At 42.2% G+C, this 21,321-nt stretch overlaps 1 protein-coding gene across 1 annotated transcript; it reads right to left on the reverse strand.

The window, feature by feature from the left end:
* Positions 1 to 14,162: 14,162 nt before the first annotated feature.
* cdc42ep3 (CDC42 effector protein (Rho GTPase binding) 3) lies at positions 14,163 to 20,476 on the reverse strand. The gene is made up of 2 exons (XM_046071275.1): positions 20,239 to 20,476; positions 14,163 to 15,987 (listed from the first exon to the last, which is right to left on the reverse strand). The coding sequence occupies exon 2, from the start codon at positions 15,752 to 15,754 to the stop codon at positions 14,678 to 14,680; it is 1,077 nt and encodes a 358-aa protein (XP_045927231.1). The 5' UTR covers positions 15,755 to 15,987; positions 20,239 to 20,476; the 3' UTR covers positions 14,163 to 14,677.
* Positions 20,477 to 21,321: the final 845 nt, after the last annotated feature.

Raw genomic sequence — 21,321 nt, forward strand, 5'->3', positions numbered from 1 at the left:
TTTTCACGGGCATCTCTGGTCATGCACGGCCCCCAGCAGTCGACCGTGAATAGAGTGACTGGGGGCATGTGACACGTTTGGTGACCGTTTCTGACGGGACGCTAATTATCGACTGGCACGCAAGCAGGTCGTTAGCCGGCCGGACGAATTAGCAGGTTGCATGCAAAGGACTTGGGATCAGGCCAGACCACAAAATAGTTGAGTCATTTTCATTCTTCCTCTCCCTGCCCTTCAGGGCTGTAGTCAGGATTTTAGAAATACTGCGGTCCTAGCCCTGCTAGGTGGGTTCAGGGGCATGCCCCCCTGAAAAACAAATTGAGACTAAAGTATAAATCTATGCATTTTAATGCCTTTTGAGAAAAACAATAAACATTTAGGAAACAACGTCAGTGCCAACACTTGACTAAAATCCAACATAAGATAAGTCACAAATATAGCAAATTTTTAAATGACTATTTTTCTGTTCAGTTTCTTATTGCATTGAAATCCCTTTCACTGTCAATCAAATTGAGCAGGCGAGCACCACTGCAGTATCTTTCCGATTTTGCCCTAAATTACCTGTGTTCTAACACTCATTACTCATCCAAACAACAAGCCATAATCAAAAAGTTACACATGATGTGACGTGACAGTGAAAAATGACTGTATAAAATATAGTAGAACACAGGATGAAGCTTTAAAAAATGACTAGGCATTCATGGCATATCCTGTACCTTTCCTGACCACAGGATTCTGATACATTAAGGCGCAGCATTAGAGAGCAGAAGAAAAAAGGCAATCTTGTCATTCCAAATTCTTTAGCAGCACAAGAGACTGAGATATGCCCTGATGCAATCCTTCATCACCACAAACCTTTAGCAAGGCCTGGCACGGGGCGACTTTTGGAGTAGGCGATAACAGCAAGGATACGAGAGAGGCTAAGCAGAGCTAAACAGTTCAAGATTCTGTTGGCAAGATGATGCCAACCTTTGTTCACACCACACCATAAAAACCATGTAGTTTCAGCAATTCAATCACTTTAATTTAACATAGACATTTTTTAAAAATACAATAATACAGAAGACATGACGTCTATGTCCTCAGTGGAAGTGCAAGCGCAGATAATTAGTAAAACATAACTTTTGTCAAACAGCATTAGAGTAATCTTTGACTGACTATTTTCAGAAGCTGTAAACTGATACAGCTGCACAGAATTGCATATATATCACTTTATTCAAGAAATCCGAACAAATCTAAAAGTCATTATTTTATCCTCATGTGATAATCTTTACTCTGCACACCATGTGATGCGGCTCAGTTTCTGATACTTAACCACCCAACTAGCTCAGCCTGTGCTTTCAGTGGTTAGCTCTTGTGTTGACCCTTTAACCTGACCTGATGATGGATGGAAGCTGGACAACTCTGGAGGTGACACAATATATCCCTTATATTCGTGGGGTTAAAGCACAAAAATGTTGACCTGTTTTGTCATCTACATGCTTCGATCACTGAAACACTTCCATTCAGCAGTCACAACAGTTTCCCTGAATATGGTGGACAGATTATCTAGAGAAAAGTTTGACTATGATGACACAGATTAATCTCTTTACACTAAGGAGATCTTGGTCCCAGGACAACTGAGGACACATTCAGCCCAAATTGTGTTTGACATTTATAAGCGAGGAATGTTCTATTCAAGTGCTGAGACAAATCTGGGTGGTCTGGAGATCGGCTTTGTAACAACAATGGAAAAATCCACTTAATAAGGTTAAATCTATGATTCTAGCAGCAGGCAGCTGACAGAAACTATTCTACAACAGTAGAGGGTGCTGCTCACCATTTTCAGATTCTGACCACTGTGAAGCTTTGAGCATGTGACCAGAATTAGCCTTAACATTTAGTTGCCGTTTTGTGTTCTGATAAATTAGATGATAGATTCTTTATTTTTACTTATATTTTTTATTGCAATCATTTTTTTTCAACTTTCCCTACAAGTATCTATCCAACAACGACAATCCAAGGACACAAACAAAATAAAAGGAGAAAGTAGACAAAAGAAGTAACTCAGAGATGAAAAGGGGAAACTGGACATAAGATAAATTACTAAATTAAACTTTTCATTAGGATCATCAAAGGGGCAGTGTGTAGTTTTCAGCGGCCTCTAGCAATGAGGTTTCAGATTGAAACCACTACCTTCCCAAGTGTGTGCGTGTGCTCGAACTAATGAGCGAGCCAAAACCGACACACTGGAGACAGCCTCACACAAAATTCTGGAAACTCATGTAAACTCCCACTGCAGTGTTACAGTAATATTTTTATCAGCTTGAACTAATTCATGCTCGTTACATGATAACATTACAAGATAGCCTGCTGGATTTTCAATGACTATTTGTGATCTTTCATCGCAGAGGCTCAGCAATGTCAGCTGTCAGCATAGCTAAATTTATTGGGTGACAAGGAAAACAGTTACTATCTAGATTGAGGTTAAATCGAGATTGAACATTATGAAGCTAACAACACCAGAGCCATGCTAATCTAGCTGGCTGCCCCTGGCTAGCATCTCTATTGGTTTTGGAAACAAATTGTTCCACATTTGCTTTGTACCGTTTACTTTGACATAACACTGGTACCAGCGTTAGCAGGTGAAGTCATGTGGAAAGCCATACAACTGTTACTATTTTGCACCGGATAACATTAGCAACTGCTCGGTGTTAACCAGCAAGCTAATGTTATCTAACTAAAACACAAAATCACAATATATTAAACATGCTTTGCAATAAAGTTAGCTTATCCAGCCAATAAGATGAAAGCCAACTCTGGGTCGGTTTTGAAAAGTTGAGGTCTCTTCATGCCTTTTCGATTTGGCCTGATGGGCTTCAGCACATAACACTTTTTTTTGTTTTGATCCTTGCGTAGAGTTTGTGGTGGAGTCTCTGTTGTGCAGGGAGCCGGTCGGATTTTGGTTCGGTCGGACTATGATCTGGATGACTGAGAATCTTCATAGACATTTTGGTTTTAGTGGATTATAGCACAAATTTAATTAAAACAACTACATACAGCCCCTTTAAATTAACAAATCAACTAAATGTTATTGTGAGAACCAAATAACGTCTTCATTCAGGGGCTATTTTATTGGCTTCCCCTATGTGGCCCATTTTTTAATGGCTCCCATTTTCGACATTTAAAATAGTAATTTCCGTATTTCTTATATTTAACAGGAAAAGTGGAAGAATGTCAAAGTAATGCTGCTATTCATCTGGCTTAATAAATCTGCTCATTTATAGTTGGGGGGAAAAAGAGTTTTCCGTAAGTAATACATTTATGCTACACCATCAGTATATTTTGAAGCCACTCTGCATCAGCAAGGTTTCACCTTTTTTGTTCTTTTTCGAATTGGGAATTTGTGTGAAACACCTCACTCTGTTATCAAAGAAGTGGGTATTTTTTTTAGTAACCCAAAGCTTTTTTATGTGCATTTCTGCCTTTATTTGACATATTAAAAAGTAACAGAGGCGGTTCTGTGTTGGTCCTATACCATCTAGGTTTCAAATATATTTTTAAATGTTTTAAAAGTTGTAATACCTTACCTTTGGACACAAATCAGTCAAAGAGTAGCAGAAGCCACTGAAAACTTGCTTTCAAATTTGGTGTTTTATTAGGGTTCATACCGCTTAGCGGTAGAACCCTATTGTTTATGTGTGTTTTAGTTAATTTTATTTGTTGTCTGCCGCGCCGGCTCAAATTCCTGTGAGCTGGAATGAGCTAGAAACATGAAACTTGGGGGAATAACTGGAAATGGTGTGCATCAGCTTCCATAGAAATATGAAACCAGTCGGCCACATGGTGACGCTATAATTAAGGCTTAAATATGCAAACTTTGAAAGGCCACGCCCCTTACACCGTAAGTCCGATTGACTTAAAATTTCTCACACAAGTCCAGCTCAATGTGCTCTACAAAATACCGGCTTTGTTGAGATCCGCCTACAAAAAACCTCAGCTATTTTGGATTTTTTGAAAAACAGATTTTTTACATCTCCTCCTAGACCCCAATTTGAGCTCGACCCACTTTGAGAAGAGCACGGAAAAAAAAGTATAAATCTGTCATGTCGAATAACCAAAAATATTCCTACTTTGTCAGAAAATGTTGTGTCTTGTATCACAGTGCTAAGAAGCTGATTGAAAAACAAAAAGGTTTTCAGGGGCCTTTAAAAAGCTACATTACTTTTAATGCTTGCCTTGTGCTAGACACATGTGTGGGGAGGGCTCCAAAGGCACACAATCAACCCCAGTACTAAAGTATCATTGAGGAGTAGCACTGCATCCACCTATTTTTTCGCACATTTTCAATCTCTGCATTAAAAAAAAGAATGGTGTATAAATGTAGGATTTTCTAAAAAATTCCCAAATATCGGAAAAAATAAAATAAAAGTTGGTATATTGATAAAAGCAAAATGTGACAAAGTGCAATGAAAATGAATAATAATAATAATAATCATGCATAAATCAGGACATACGTGAAGCTGTGGGAGTAATGGTATTAGCAGTATTTACCCGTGCTTCTGTGTGTGGGCTCCTTATCTGATAAACTGTCAATAATTCATCAATTTGACATATTTAAAAAAAAACATGGGCACTCAGGTCCTCAGAGGACATTACCACTGACCTCAGTGATTTGTCTTTTGGTTTGAGATATTCCACACAAAATGCCATGTTCTTCAAACTCACTGAAATGCATCTGGGAGACTTCATTGCTGGTATTTTCCGCTCATGCAAGAAGGAGACCCTGTGACCTGTGATCCCTGGGAAAGGTCAGTTATGTAAGAGTTGTTGTGTGGGATTAATGAGGTTGTTGTGCAACAATGTAGAAGAAGTCATGCCATCAACAAAGGAAACTCAAGGTAACTTGAAAAGTGAAAATTCAAAAATAATATTCTACACTGTTATCCAGTGTTATGACACAACTTTCCTATAGAGGGCTCACTCAATTTACTGTTTTTCTTCTGTCAGCTTAGTGAAGAATTGATGAAGAAAGTATGACGTTCTGCTTTGAGTTATTGTATTGTATTGTTAAGGTTTAAACTCTTGGTAGTCATTTCATGTAGATCCTGATGCATGCTGGGACTCTGTCCAAGACATTCTTAATGTTGATGGGGGTTAGAGCTCCTCACAGATGATTGACAATCCAGTGAAAGAGGCAGAAAAATAAGCTGTTATATTGCTTTACTCCCCACTGTGTCAAATGGAAATTAGATGAATTTCGCAGACATAGCTTGGTGTGTTTCAGGTGGAAGCACAATGCAGTTTTTGAGAGCAGGACAGAGGTCACAGCACTATGAGAATATCTTCAACACTCATTCACAACTCTGAAATTGTAAGTTTGGAGATCTTTTGTTTTGCACACTCTCTCTCTCTCCATGCAGTGTGTTGTTCTGCTTTACTGCCTGGCTGTATTTCAACTGTGCAAACCTGAAGTGTAAAAGCTCCTCCAAACAAAGCGTAAAAGGAATGGCCGCCAGCTGCTGTTTCTTTTTACGGTCGTAGGAAAGAAACCTGCCTGGAAATTTCCTGCAGATGTGATCGCATGGCTGGCTGGTGACAACTTATAAAAGGAGACTCTGGGGCACCCAGTGAGACCCGGGGAGACAGAGGGATCAAGCTTGCATGGGGATAAGGAGAAACAGAGTGGGGTCTTACCTTAAAAGGCAGAATCCTGACGGCTGTAGGCCATAACGGCAGGAATGCAGCCCTCTGTTCTGAATGCTGGGTACTTTCATACACACTACTTTCTATAATAATTCATACATGCAGGTAGAGCTCTCATGATATCCTTAACAAACTACACTTGAAGAATGGCCGGTACTGCTGGATGATCTTGGACAGTTCAGGACTGAGTCATCCCTCTTGTAGATATAAGACAGTCAGGAATTCAACATGTTATCAAGAGACCAGAGGCAACTCCACTGATAATAAACGGGAGAATAACTTTCTAGAGCCAAGGTAATTTCTAGCAATGTGGGAAGATTTGCTTTGTGAGAGTTGTAAGCTTTACAATGTCCTTCTGAGAATCAAAAGCCCTAAATAATGCTCATCACTGTGTAACAACCCATGAATCATCAGTTAGTTCCCTGTTCGCTGTCAGTGGAGCAGCTGAAGGATATAACTTTTAAAGCAACATTTTGGAAAGCACCCTTATTTGCTTTCTTTCCAAGAGTTAGATGAGAAGATTGATACCGCTCATGTGTCTGTCCGCCAAAAGCTACAGCAAGCAGCCCCTCAGCTTAGCTTAGCATAAAGACCGGAAACGGAGAAACTGCCTGGCGCAGACCAAAGTAAAAAAAAAACAATTGCTGCCTACCTGCACTTCTATTGCTTACCAATTCACATGTTAAAGGTAGAATGATTTTCTTACATTTGGACAAAGCCAGGCTAATTTCAACTGGCTATCTTAAAGAGTATCTTAAAGAGTTCACACTGACTATTTGAATTTTTAGGAGGAGTTATGTACTGTATCTTGGAAATAATAACTAGGTGCAGTGCCTTCCTTCTTACAGGTGTGGTACTATCATGCCTGCACAGAGACCTGTACCTGTGCTTACCAACAGTATCTAGAAACCTGAACTGGGCCAAAAGCTGGAGACATTTCAGTACTGGGCAGATGAAGAAGCTGTTTTTATGCTAGGCTTAGCTAACCGTGTTCCAGCTATACCTCCGAACTTATGTGTTCACGCCATATAATATAGACCGTAATTACAAGGCGAGCAACCAAGTCAGAAAAAAAACATTCATGTCAGCCTCCTTGCTGTTATTCTGGGCAGGGATGTTGTAAGCCTGTTAAAACATTGGGGGCTTTGCACAGTCCAGAAATCTTCACACTCTCACCTGATAATTGTCCCTTTTCTCATTTAATATCATCCCTGCTGAGTCAACACACATGTAGGCATGATTGATTGAAATCATGTCTTTAAATTTGCATGGCACCTATTGATGTCAATAATAAATTCATTTTGATTCATTTAGAAACCCCTGGACTTGAATAGCTCCTGTGTTTCACTAAGTTTTCTGCTCATGTACAAAACATTCTACACATTCAAAATCTATCTCACATATAGGTGTTCACTGGCATGTAGAACAAAAAAACCCTCTTATTTCAACAAAATCTTCCGGCTCTGTACTCTGCTGTGTGCATAAGCCTGCGTTATTGCTCTGCTGATATGGTAGTAGGCTTCCCCCTTTAGACCGCCTGACAGACACAGAACCTGTTTGGGACTGTACTGGATGAGACAAGTGTGCTGCTCTTCCCTGAAAACACTTCTGACCATGCAGAAATCCCCCAACAAATGTTAACTTAAGCACCTCCAGAAAAGTGCAGCCCACAGCCACAGAGCAAAGGTGTCTCTGAACGAAGGGGACGCAGAGACAACAGTGACACAGAGTTACAGGTATGTCATATTATTCTCTTGCTAATTTGCAGCAGACTGTTAAACGTTTGTGTAGCAAATACATAGACTAGACACTGATGGACAAAAGTGATTATATTTAAATGTTTTATCAAAATTATTGCTAGCGATAATTCAGTAGTCACTGACGAGCCCTGAAGCTGTAATCAATGCACACTTTCTCTCTCTACTCTCATGCTTACTCTAAATGCAGGCATGCTAAGTAACGTTACCATGGAGTAAACTTCAATCTGCTGCTTGGACCGTGGACCCAATGATATCATGTTATTTTCATGGGCTTTATTCCATGTACGGTATATAAATTGATATAAAAAAAGTAACACTTAATATCACATAATGCCACAGAAAAAAGGTTTTGCAGGAAAATCTTATAAAATAATCTAAACTATTCTTAGGAGTGGCAAGTATCCTCCAATAAACGCCACTCCCAGGGGAACTCAATGACCTGGCCTCATTATCAGATCTCAGAAGGTGACTGAGTACAGTCATCTCATTAGGGTGACAGAGATGTTGTTGACCTGGGAGAGGAAAAGATGGTAAGTGATGTCACCCACATCTATAAGGGGAGATACCCCCAAAGCCCCCCTACCCTCCCACACCCTTCCCTCTGCATGGCATTGAAGGAATTCTCAGAGGGTTGTCTGGGGGAAATGCAGCAAAGAGCAAATATATAAATACCTCGTATGGGTGAATATAGGTTGCTGGCCAAAGGAGAGCACCAAAATGGGCAGTTGCTGCCCTGGGTTTGGGGCGTGACATTTGAAAAGAGAAAATATATAGACAAGGGGGATCTTAGAAAGACTCACATGATCACTGCCTTTGGTTTCATTCCCTTGTGTTGCCTTAGAAGGAGAGCTCAGATACAGAGAGCATACATTACTGTTCCATCCTACAGTGCTCACATGTCACATTCACATTCTTCCCAGGAAAAAATATGAATAATTCATGGTTTGTTTGCAGTGTGGGGGTTGTTGTAAATTAAGCCGATTAAAATGGAAAGCACAGATTTTGAGCTAAGTCCGATGTCTCAGAGCATCCTTGCACTATTTCTCATAAAGCTGACAGGAGGACAGTGAATTTAACTGACTGCAGGTTGAACCTAAGACAATACATTATCTGGTTTAACTGGAAAGATGCACCGAACTGTAATCTTTACAATTATGGATTATTGTTATATTCATAAATTTCATTTAGATTTTTATCTATTTTAAGTTTGCTAACAAATTAGCTAACAAATTTAGCTAATGTTAGTTAGCAGCTACACCGAGTATGTCTGTAGCAGTATCTGAGGGCCAGATTTACTAAAGGTTTGCAAACTTGATATTGCCAGCAAATTAACACGTAAGCTGATCTACTAACGGTGTGCACACAGAAGACGTCTTTCAAAAGTGCAAGATAGCACCTGTTGTTCATTTAGTACTTTTGCCTTAATAATTATGCAATATGGGGCATTTCAATGTTATTGTGCAAAGTAGTGGGAGGGTAACATGCAAATACATTTATTTACTACACGCAATTTCATGTGAGTGCAACAGCATCTGTATTTAATATGTTTGAAAGGAAGGTGCAAGCCTCCAAGTGTTGCACAGAGATGGCTGCTGTTATTGTTGTGAGGAGGAAAGAAAATGTAGAGAAATGAAAAATATTAGATAATATTATTCTATATCCAATATAGAAATAAAATTATTTTATTTACTCGATGAACTATATGAATAGAGAAAGGATTTTTTTTTTGTATTTTCCTTTAGCTTAGGCAATTTGTATTAACATTCACGCCAATAAAGCGTTTCGTTTCGACCTGACTTCTTTTCTCCGTGAGATGGAAGAATTTAGACAGTTGCGTGGCGCTGCAGAGAGCCCCCAGCTGCAGTAGTGCATGGATCATGCGTAACATTCATCCAGCCAGAGGGAACGATCACCAACTGTTCACAGCGCGCCGGTCGTAATAGCGACACAACCCAGGTGTCGAAGAGGGAATGGGGCGTTGGGGCGTACAGAACCAGGGACAGGAGATCACGGAGACGGTCTGTGATTGTTCCCTCTGGCTGGATGAAGCACGATCTGCTGGCATTTCGTCACGTCTGGGTCATTGCAGCATACTGTAGCTGTTTCTGCTGGGGTTTCCCAAAAGTTTTTCACGTGTGCTGTCCCAAGTACTTAGTGCAATCTCAGGCAGGATGGGCAGGTACATACGATTTCCACGTACTACATAAATCCTCATTTAAATACGGCCACCTCCATTGTGTTTGCACCTGTAGTCATCTACGCAATAATTCTTAGTAAATCACCCATAACAGGTGCACGTGCAATATTTTAGAATGCACACGCAATTTAGTACCCTTTATTCAGGATGTTAGTAAATCGGGCCCTGAGTGTATTGAACCAATAGTGCATTTATTGGTTTTTTTCTGATTCTTCTTCTTCTTTATTCTTTTTCTCTGCTAAAAGTGTTTGGGCAGCAAAAACTGCTGGACGAAAACTCACCAAAATTGGCATGTAGGTTGCAAATTCCACCCACTACTCAGGCAAGAAAAATGGCCCTCATAGACCTCATGGTGGCGCTATAACAATCAACTTTGCGTTTTCGCTGATCAAAAGTTATCAAAAGAATTTTGATACGTCAATCTGTTTTTTTTCCATAAATTTTTACTTTTGTGTCTTTACATGCAATTTTACATAAATTCCCGTAAATCAAAATTGGCTTGAGCTATTGTAACCAAACTCGACGTGTCTGTTCAGATGCTCGGCCCGAGCTTCGCTGAGCAGTCCTGGGATATTTTTCCTCTAGGTGGCGATACACTTGCAAAACGTTTATACCGTTTATATATATATGTAATATTATTTATTAATTTTTCTTGATTTTGTTAATGAATTCAAAGTTTCATTTGTATTGTGAAGTTGTCAAAAGTTACACAGTCTTGAAATCTAGTCTTTCTATTTATCGCCTTTACTTAGCACTTATTGGGCAAAGCAAGGATAAAATTAAATAAAACAACAAAAACATATTCCTGATATTCATTCCTATACAGTGACACCCCTCACAGATACATCAAAGTATTAAACTGTTGTAACTTTGATACTCACAAATCCTGCAACACGACAAGTGGTATACTGCACAAAACCTCACTGGTCTGTGATATATAATGCCAAATTATATCAATTTATATAGTATACAAGTTAAAAATAATCAGCATTTAATATTGTAATTAGCTTTTAAAATTACGGTTAATAGCTGTAACTGTAGTTACATATACAGTATACAAACACTTTTTGAGAAGTAAAATTCACACAAGGCCAGGTATTGTGCTGAACTGTGCAAATAACCCCCAAATGTTGATACACATTAGAGATAAATGAAGTATACCAGTAGGCGTACAGTAGCTCTTGTTTTGCTCTACATAGCGTGGCACCACAATTAGCTGGGCCTGGGTTTTGTTACTGAGGTATTCAGATGCCTCTGAGGTGACACTGCACTGTTTCACTCTCATCCTCTCTTTGCCCTCCTTTAAGCTCAGCCCTCACGTGCTGAAGATACAAACTCAACTCGCTATGGTTACTGGAAGCCAAACAACAGTCAACAGTGCAGTGAGGTATCCAATGCCTGCCAGACCAAACTGCATGTGAGCTTGCTCGTATCTGCACTGCATCAACCCCTGCTCAGGCTCATTTTATTCACCCCTGAGAATAGGTTCTCTCTGCTCTCTCCTGTTGTTGTCTTTTGAAAGGGAGCTGCAGCCCTACGCTGCTAAATCAGCAGATCCGCAGAGTACTTGATTCCAAGCTCTAGGCTCAGCGTCCCAAAGTAAATGTTCCCAAGAAACGTCCACTACTGAGGCCCCGATTATCATAGTCATGGCATTCAACTTTGAATCACGTACAGTATGTATCAACAATGAATGATATCTTTCCTAGCAAGAGAAATATTTGCTAATAATATTTCGGAAGAAAAGCTGTGTTCAAACTTAGGTCATTTCCTCCTGACCAGTCTGCCGGATGGATGGAAAGTACTGTATCTGTGTTTATGCTCATTTTGTGCTGTAGGCCATTTACATCAGGTGAAGACAAGACAAGCTTTATCCTGCTGCTCACGTCTCTGCTGTCTCCATCTAGGGCCAGTGAGCAGGGAAACATCTTATTAAAGTTTCCCCTCTCATCCTCCTGACACAGCTCAAGTCCGGCTATGAGGGGCTCCTTCACCAACACGTCCATGTGAAAGACAGTGTGCACATTATACAGCTCTGTTGTGGAGGTTGGGTGGAAAATTTTGCTGGGTCTGAGCTGTGCTTTCTTTGGCACCGGCGGCCTCTGGGCCAGAGCTTATTCATCTGTGAACTGACAGCTTCACCTTAGCCCAGGAAACTGAGGAGCTGGATCCCCCGGATCACCGATCTGCTAGAGGAACATTCATGAAATGTTCTTGAATGATTTACCTTGTAATGTAAGGTCAAATGGTTTGAGGAAATAGCCTTTGTGTGCCCTTTTGTCTTTATATTATTGAATTTTCCATACAAGATGTGTTAACATTTTCCTAGTTAGCATAAACCAGAACATGCTAACATGTGTAAAAAGTTCTGTATGTTCTTCTTTTCTCAAGTTTGTCACTGTCCTACTTAACCATGGCATCAAGGTCAAAGATTCTGTCAAGAGAGCAACTGTTTGGAAAATTACAAGGCAGCAGGTAGTGGCTACACCCTTGTCACCTCCCTCTCTTAGCTAACGTCACCAATTTGGTAGTCACTCCCCTGTTTTCAGTAACACCAGTTTGGCTTGCCAAAAAATATTTGAACAAAAGAAAAACATTCATTTTCAGTGAATTTATCTTAAAATACGTTCAAGCAAACTGAAAAACATGAAGCCAAGCTTAGCTGAGCTGTGAGTTGCTAGTAAAACAAGTGGAATATTGTTCTGCTTGTGACTGTGGGTGTCACAGTGAGTTGTCTCATTGTGTTGCTGTACAGCATCTTTGTAGTATTAACTTGGAATATCAGACATAGTTGCAGTCAAGGTCTCTTCAGGTCAAACTTCCACCTTGGCCCAGTGTTAATGAGAAACAGTCCATCAGGACTATTTCTACCTTCCATCTCTGATATTTTAACAGTCTGCTGGTAGCAATTCAAATACAGAGCCAATGATCTAGTTGTGCAATTCAAATACAGATCCAATGATTTACTGTCTAGGCTTTGAAATAATAGAAACAGCAATCTTACATAAGACAAACCCCTATAAAATGAGGGCACAAAGCCAACCGGTCACGCAAACAAACAACAATTCACTCTGTATTTCATGTATAGCTTTGGACTCTCAGTCAGAGTACATGGAGGCAGTGTTTAGGGTGTAACATATGTTGAGTATTTATATTGGATTTCATAAAACACTGGTATTTCCTGGTATTTGGTGTCCGAGAGCTTTGGCATCTCTACAGAAATTCTTCTAATATGTTACACAACACGCTACACTGCCGCACTCGCAAGTTCTTTTGCAGACCAAAGGGAGTTTGCTTGGGGTACATGCCTGTCAAAATGAAGGCTGTCATCAAGTCAATGATGTACCATTCCAGGTATAAACATAGTCATTACCTTGACAGCAAAAATTTTCATTATTCATACAAGGAGGTTGTGTTCTTCAGCACAGCATATGCAAACTCTTCAGCACTAATGCTGGGATTTTCCCATGGCTGGCGCATCTGTCATGACATGGGTTTTCTTGCGTGGGGAAATGTTCATGTCTCCTCTAACATCTGGTTTTACAGATGCCTCAGCTAGGCTGGTTGTGATTGTTTACGGAGATTCTGAGGCCTTTGAGGGACTTGGAGAGGTTCGCCACATTGTCCCGCTAAATGACAGAAGTGGAATCGGAGCGAGATAATTATTTGCATATGAAATAAGCTTGCTAACACAAGTACATTTGACTCTGGGTATGTTAGGAGGGAAGTGATCTTGTTTTCTCTGAACAAGCGTGACAGAGTGGCACGTGGGTGTTTTGGGGGAAGCCTGCCATAAGCCTTCATACGGTGTTGTTATGGTTTACCCTTCATGACTACACAGAAAGGCCCAAAGGGACAGAGTATCAGTATGAGGAGACAACTGCTGGGGGTTGGTTAAGTCCAAGAGGCTGCAAGTAGGGGTATGACTGTCCAGCTCTTTCAGGCTGTTGCTTCAAAACTGCTGGGTCAACATATCTTTATTGTAACTAGACAGAGGAAGAGAACTCATCTATTGTTCAACAAAGTTTGCCTGCGGGTTGCAAGCACATGTTTTATAACTCCATCTCTCTATACAATCTGGCTGACGATAGCGTGGCTCCAAGACTGAAGCCCTCCCTCCTCACTTGAAACAGCTGATTTATGTCTGGTCCTGGACACTTGTGCTCTGTGGCTGGAATGCAGGGAATTTCAAAGACCCCTCCTCTACTTGTCCTGCCACACGCAAACAAATGGAGCAGGCGCCTTGTTGGGCAGATGAAGGCCCACCGGTGCTCCCACTGCAGGGCAGGGAAGCAGAATGTAAGGAATGTCAGAGGCGAGAAAATAAATCCATTCTATCCTTCTTTCTGTCAATCTGTAGCTCTTTCTTTCCCTTCGTATCGTTCTTGTTTGCCTTTCCCCTCTGGTGATGCTTCTTTTTCCAGCATTATTCAGGTTTTCTGCCTCTCTTGTGTTATCTTATTTTTGGAATTAACTCTCAGTTCTGTTGTGTGCACACATTTCCTGCAAGAAATGAGCCAGAATAGGAAAAAATGAATTTATTTGTGTTACAATTTTAAAAACACAAATATGCATAGTGTTGTGCCGTTTGAAATAGTCATGTGGCAAATTAATTATGTGACAAACAAAATAATGCTTTGTTAAAAACACTTAATGTCCCAAAATGTAATATGTTCAACACCGTGTAAAAAAGCGAAGGACCTCAAAGTTACTGTTTATACATGGTGAATAAAAAAACAAATCTATCATGTAGCATTTACAGTCAAAGGCACGATGGCGGTGTTTTAGCTGTAAGTCAATGGTACATGCATCTTAAACATGCGGCTGGCATGGCAAACAAACAAAGAAGAATCAACACTCCATAGAAGCTAAAATAGTTATATGTTTTGACAATAAAAACATAAGCAGCTCTGTCTATTGTAGCTCATTTTCATCTCAATGATATATCCAGACACCATTTTGATTGCTTTTTGAGTCTTTCTCTCCTCATGGCTATAGTTTAATAATTCCCTTTCTCCTCCTGGGGCCTCAGTGCAGCTCAAGGCCTGCTCTTTGCTGCGGGTTTATCCATTATGTTGAGCACATCGTCGAGGATGGATGGGCCCAGATCAAGTTCAAGGGAGAGGAATGACCCTGTGATCTGAGTGAGGGAATCCTTCGATGTGCTCTTCTCCTTGGAAAACTCAAACTCAAAATCACAGATGCGGCCCTCCTCTACCCCACTGTCCCTGTCCACCCACTCTCCATTGTACTTTGAGATCTCCTGCTTGAAGCCCAAGGCAATGTCATTGTTAAAGTATCCATAACCATTGCAGTTGCCATTGCCAATGAGACTCCTTTCATTGCAGATCTTGTTCTGGAAGTCCCCATTACCGCTAAAGCTCTCAAAGCTGTCGCTGCTTGTGTTGCTGTTCAGGCTTCCGTTAGCTTTGAAGGTACTGTTGCTGTGACCATTGATATAATAGGATGATGACTTGTCAAACCTGGTTTCGCTCTTGTTTATTTTATTAGCTTTGGCAACTGCCTTAGAGGTGGACTTATCTGTATTTTCTAGCAGATCCAGGAGGACATCAGGCTTCGACTGGATATCTGTGGAGGGAGATGAAGACTCACTGTTGAAGACATCCATAGAGCGCAACAGAGCATCCATCTGCAGGATCTCTACCTCCTCTGTGCTGTCAGGTTTCATTTGAACTGTAGGGCCAATGATGTCCTCCAATGGCTCCGGTGGCATGGAGAACACAGTGGAGGAGATTAGGGGGAGGGTAAGTGCCTGGCAGCCGCCAATAGTTGGAAGGGAGATGGCGTTCTTGAGTACTGGAGAGGGGGTCTCGGCAAAGGAAGCATCACCGGTGCTGTTAGCTCTAAGAAACTCACTTTGGATGCCATACTGAGGGTAGATGTCTCCCTTCCCAGGTAGGAGTTCATACTTTCCCTGGAGGAAAGACATGTCTCCAAAGGCATCTCTCTCCCCACCCTTGCCAATGTGGATGGTGTGGCGAAAGTCCCCAAGCGGTGGACTGATCATATCTGGGGACAAAATATCTCTGAGGCGACATTTCTTTCCCTTCTTACTGTTGGTGGGTTTCAGGTATATGGGTGCTTTGGCTGGCATGGCTGTAACTGCGGATGAGTTCTCAGATGTGCAGGATAGAAAAGTCAGAAATGCTCTTTAGGTTCTGGACGTTAAAGTTCCCCAGGGGAAAAGCTCGAGTTACATTCTTAGTAACACACCGGTCTAACAGGACTCCAAAAATAATTTCAGCAATTGCAGCATCGATTAAGAAATGGGATTCCAAGCAGGACTGGGGATGTCCGACGATGTAGAAAACTCAAATGGCCACTTTTCTGAAATCAGAGGCAAATAGAGAATATGTCAGCATATGTTTTAAACATGAATTTAATTTGATGAGTGCTGCTACTGATACAAAACCCCTGACCTTCCTTCCAGAAAAAGAAATGTAGTCACCAGCACAAGCCCCACAAATAAACTCTGGATACTGCAAGAAAAAAAATATCCTCATCCTCATCTTGCATCAGCAAACTTAGAAGCCAGTGCGAAGGAGGATGAAGCCTGGGTCTAAGGCTTTTTGTTGCTCTATTCATATTTCCACACATGAGCCTCCTTTGGCCTCCACAACTCTGGATGTGCTAATGTGGAACAGCTGGACTGCAGAGGGAGAGGAGACGCAAAGCGTGACTTTAGTCGGATCAGAGCAGGGCAGCCTGTTTTAGGAACAAGCTACTGCTCAGACACGCACAGAGATAGAAAGAGATGGACCAGAGGGAAGAAAGAGGGGAGGAAAAGGGTTTAGGGGGTTTAGGGGGATTGTGTGAGAGAGATAGAATGAGGGATTACAGAGCAAGTGGATTTTAAGAAAGAGGTGATGCAGATTGTGAATTGATTTGATGGGCATGGTGTCAGCTCCAAGTTTAATAAGGGCTGACATACTAGCTAGGTTTCACCGTACATCAGGATGGGTAAACATTAATAAGGAGGTATTGGATTTGATAAAAGGTGCCTGATTGCATGCTGCCTTGTCAGAGCTTTTCGATTACAAACCCATGGGTCGCCATGTCGCTATGTTGGCAGCCAGCTTAGTGGAGGATGAACTCAGTAAAAAAAAGGAGAGAATCGGGTTGACCGTTTGAAATGACATAGCAACCAAGGAGAAAGGGAAAAACACTCGGTGGAGGAAGGGAGTTGACAGTGTGTGTGTGTGTGTGTGTGTGCGTGTGTGTGTGTGTGTGATGGGGGGTGGGAGAGATCACCAGTGAGGAGAGAGCTTGCCCATTTATAGACATATTTACTTATGAGAGGTCTGTCAGCAGTGACCGTCTGACAGAGTGCACCGCTGCAAAAAAAAGGGCCTGGGCGGTCAAGTCCACCCCCCAAAAAAAGATAAAAATAAGGATTTCTCTTACAAAACATCCACATTCCTGCTGCAGCCGACCCTATAGAGACACACTGCATCGGCCTTATCAGAGACACTTTAAGTAGGCTATGTATATTAAGCAAGGACATTAGTGCGGAGCCAGAGAGACAGGCATTTGCTGTGTATTTGAATTCAAACAGTAGGCTGGAAACCAACTGCGCCGACATCCATTTTCAACATGAATTCTTGTGTCTCCCTGTATGATGAGGGCCGTACGTCGCATCAATACCTGCCTTATGAGAGCGACGACTTCAATAAGGATGTGAAGTACAAGGTGAAATCTTCTCACTTTAGGGGATGCCATTACAACACAAATAAACCTGTCACCCAACAAGCGCTCTGCGGCTATACATAGCCATGACAAACACAGAGGGATGCAGAACATGTGTGATTGTGTTGAATGACAGCGCCGCTCTCCAGAACCCTTGTGTGTTCGAGTGCTGTTGTGAGTGTGAGTGTATGTGCGAGGTGCCTGACTGTGCTCGTGAGAGATAGCAGTTTTGAACGCACGCCATGTGTGCAAAGGAGAAGTGTTTGTTTGCTAAAAGTGAGGGAGAGAAAGGGAAGGGGAAAGGGGGGGGTGAGGGGGAGGGCGAAGAGGAGTGCTGCAGTATTTGGTGAAGGGAGGGGGGTACAGCAAAATCCCTCACTTGTTTAGCTCAAGCTTTTCTTACATTTTCTCCCTTCCATTTCTCTTCCACCCACTTGTTTTTTCTTTCTGTAGTGTCTCTCCCTTTCGCTGCTGCTCCTCAGTCCTTTCTGACCTTGACAGCTGATGCTCACTGTAGTGGGAAATAGGGATTGGCTGGGAAGTGAAACAAAAGCCAAAAGCTGCTTCCTGTGGGCTCAGAGTGCACATGTCTATATCTGTCTTAACTTTTGCAATACTATTCCAAACAACAGAAGGTCACTGCTGCACTGCTGGCTGAAACACTTGCTATCAAACGTACCTATTGATTATTGGTCTGCCCTGATGAAATTATAACATCTGCCTGTCCGGTGTGGACCCTCTGCTCTCTAGTGACATGAGAAAATGCACAGCTCATGCATTATAATAGATAATAATGTTGGGTGAAATCAATAGTATGGACAGAACTTATAGGAATTCCTCTAGCAGAAGCGCAATCCAACTCTTGGAACTCTCACGGGGGCATCTGCTGTGCATCCTACCCAAGGTCAACACTTGTGGCCAATGAGAAGTCAGCTGGTACGGTGCAAGCTTGAAGGTCTGACCTTCACGTCAGCCGACCTGCTGGTGGCTCATTTTGGCTTATATGGCAAACATGACTGGAATTCCAGAGGCCAACAGCAAAGTCTGAGAATAATATCCTCATATCCTTTCAGGGATCTGCTGCATAAACAGTATGAGGGTTACTTTAATGAGAGCTTGGATAAACTTGTATTGATTTGTGTATATGCTGAGAATCTGAGAGTTTTAACAATGTTAGCTAACTTTGTGTTAGAGGAAAGTAATCAATTACTGGGATATCCCAGGATGGAACCATATGGCCTGCTGACCCAATCAGTCCATTTGTGTCTCTGCAGGCTGTTAATAGTTGAGCAGGTGTATTCTGGTATATCTCAAAGCCAAAGCTAGATTTGCACCCTCCTTTTGGAAGTGGTCCAAAACGAGGCGGTGTGGCACGTGTGGACGTCCAAGCCTGGCGGCGCCACCTCTGCAGAATGCAGTCCCAGGTTTCATTTACACCTCTGGGGAAGTGGGGATCTGATGGCACCTTCCTGTCAAAATTGCTTGCCTGAGCAGCCAGGATAAAGCAACTGTGTCATTGGGTCAACAACAGCTATCTGTCTGGGCATGAAGTGATCTGGAGCCACTCCAGCCTCTTTAAAAATGGAGCTTTGCCTCATCAGTTTGTGCTTGCAGGGTTAGTTATTAGTGAGAGGGTAGCAGAAGGAGCAAGGTGATGAAAGTTTGAGTGTGGGGGCAGATAAATGTGGGCTTGGCATCCGGCAATTAAACTAATGGTTTGTGATTTGTCTGAGTATTTCTGGAGAAGTCACGTGTGATATAAATGGGTCAGTATTTTCTTAAAGGCAGTGCAATTCTACTGTAGCCTAAACAAATGCTATAGTTTAACGGTGCTTTACAGTTCACTGTTCGCCATATTGCTCCAAAGCCGGTGATGAGGGACGTACAGAGAGAGGCACAGGAGAGCAGCTGTTCAAAATGTGACCTGCATATGACATTCCCATTCTTTAAAATAGAAACTGTGCATCCCCTAAATATTCCTCCCCGTGATGGGATGACTGCGCTGACATTTCACATCAATGCCGTTGAAAAATAGCATGCTATTCTGCACTTCTGTAGTAGTTGTGGTCAGTGTAACATCATCAGTGTGTAGGAGACAAACTTCTCCTCCTCCCACTGTGTCTTCAAAGCAATTTTGTGCAAGTTTGAAGTTCTTCTAACATCTAACCGTGGCTTTGACTTCTGTCACGCCTTTGAATAGCAAAAAGACCCTCTCTTTGGGGTTGTTATAAAAAGCAAATGCATATACCACAGAGGGTAATGGTAGCCTTCCAGAATAGGCTGAGCTGTTTGTTACATAAAAAAACCTCAATTATAGGCAAAGGCCTTACTTTCGGGGCCTGGTGGCAGTGCCGGGACTAGGGTGAATAGTAGGGTTGAGTGTTTGTTCTGTCTTTTTTTCTCGCTCCCCTTGTGCCACCCGCAAGCATGGCCAGCACATGCCAGAGTTATCCTTGGCAGAGATGAGCAGGAAACAGAACCAAGGCATATGAAACATGAAGGGAATGTCAACATATACTGGTAACAACCTCCTCCAAATCTACTCCACTTGAGAGATAAAAGCAAAGCCAGCTCTGCGTTTCAGAGGAACGTGCCTTAAGCATGTAGCCGGACCAAAAATGTCTCTCTTGGAAACCGGGGAGGATATCATGTTCCTCTTAACTTGTGTTACACGTATGAGAGTGTCTGCTGGACAGACGCTCCCGTACTTACCACACATGCTTTCGCATGTTTCACGGTTACTAAGCAATATCCCATGCTGATCCAGACATTCAGAAAAAAAAAGACAAGACTTCCATGACAGCAAGAAAACTGCAGCAACATTTCCCTGTCTACTAATTCACATTACTGTACCAGCAGAGTGTGAAAAAAAAAAAACACGTTCTCACTCACCTCAGATATTCCGATGGAGAGATCCTGATCTTTCCCAGGTACTGCTGGTGTTCTCCTGAACGCTGCTGCCCCAGGTTGATGTGTGGGTCTGTCTGTATGTGTGTGTGTTCAGTGGCTTCTGTGCTGCTCCTGGGGCATGTTGACACTGCCCTGCCTCCTGTCTCTGCCTCAGGGCTGCACTTCTGTCGACTGGGACGTCTGCCGGACAGCTGTTTTGGAATTGCACTCCGGCTCCTTTTCCCTTCCTTCTGAAGCAAGTTAAGTCTCCTCCTACACGTCCCCCCCACCACCCCCCCCCCTTCTTCCTCACTCTATCTCTCTCAACTAGTGTCTCTCTCTCTCTCTCTCTCTCTCTCTGCGTTCTCGCTCCCTTCTTGATCGCTCTAGCAGCACCTGTGCATGTCTGTCCTCTCTCCTACCCAGAGCTCGGATTTTTTTAAGCAGCTCTGTGGTATTTGAGGATCCTCCTTGCTTCCTGCGCCTTGGTGGAGCTGCGGTAATGAGTGATCACAAGCTTCGGTCTCGTAACTCAAAAAAATAAGGGCTGTGTGAAGAAAGGCACTTGCCTCATGGGCTGTCTGGCTGTCTCTCCTCTCTAAAACAGTCCTTCATTGACATGTATACGGAGTATGTGTTCTCTCTTTCCCTCTTCTGTCTCTCTACCTCACCCTGACTGACTCTGCGAGTGCTCACATCTGATAAGAGCTATTCTGTAAAGGCAGCCGGCAGACACCTGACTGGACTCTCCCTGTCTCTATCTATCACTCCTCGATCCTTATCTGTCCATCACACATGCACACCCATACCCTCCCATTATTTTCCCAGACAACAAAATCACGTCATGTTCTATTCCATTGTTTTAATTTTGTGCATAGTCCTTTATTGTTCAAAGCTGCAGCTGGCTGAGGCAACGCTGTTTGGATGGACTAATCACTGCAGAATACTGCAGCACTGCAGCACACACAGGGGACATTTACAAATAGGCTAATCGACAGCACATGGGTAGACGTGCAGGACAAATAGAGTTCCTCTGTGGGAATCTTTGTTTCTTTAATAATTTGAACTTGAAAGACAGAGACAGGA

Source organism: Micropterus dolomieu, linkage group LG15 (genome assembly GCF_021292245.1).
Source record: "Micropterus dolomieu isolate WLL.071019.BEF.003 ecotype Adirondacks linkage group LG15, ASM2129224v1, whole genome shotgun sequence".
Classification (NCBI taxonomy): domain Eukaryota; kingdom Metazoa; phylum Chordata; class Actinopteri; order Centrarchiformes; family Centrarchidae; genus Micropterus; species Micropterus dolomieu.

What these genes read in the sequence shown, in the direction of transcription:
- cdc42ep3 (XM_046071275.1), bottom strand. Translation starts at nt 15,754, where the DNA reads ATGCCAGCCAAAGCACCCATATACCTGAAACCCACCAACAGTAAGAAG.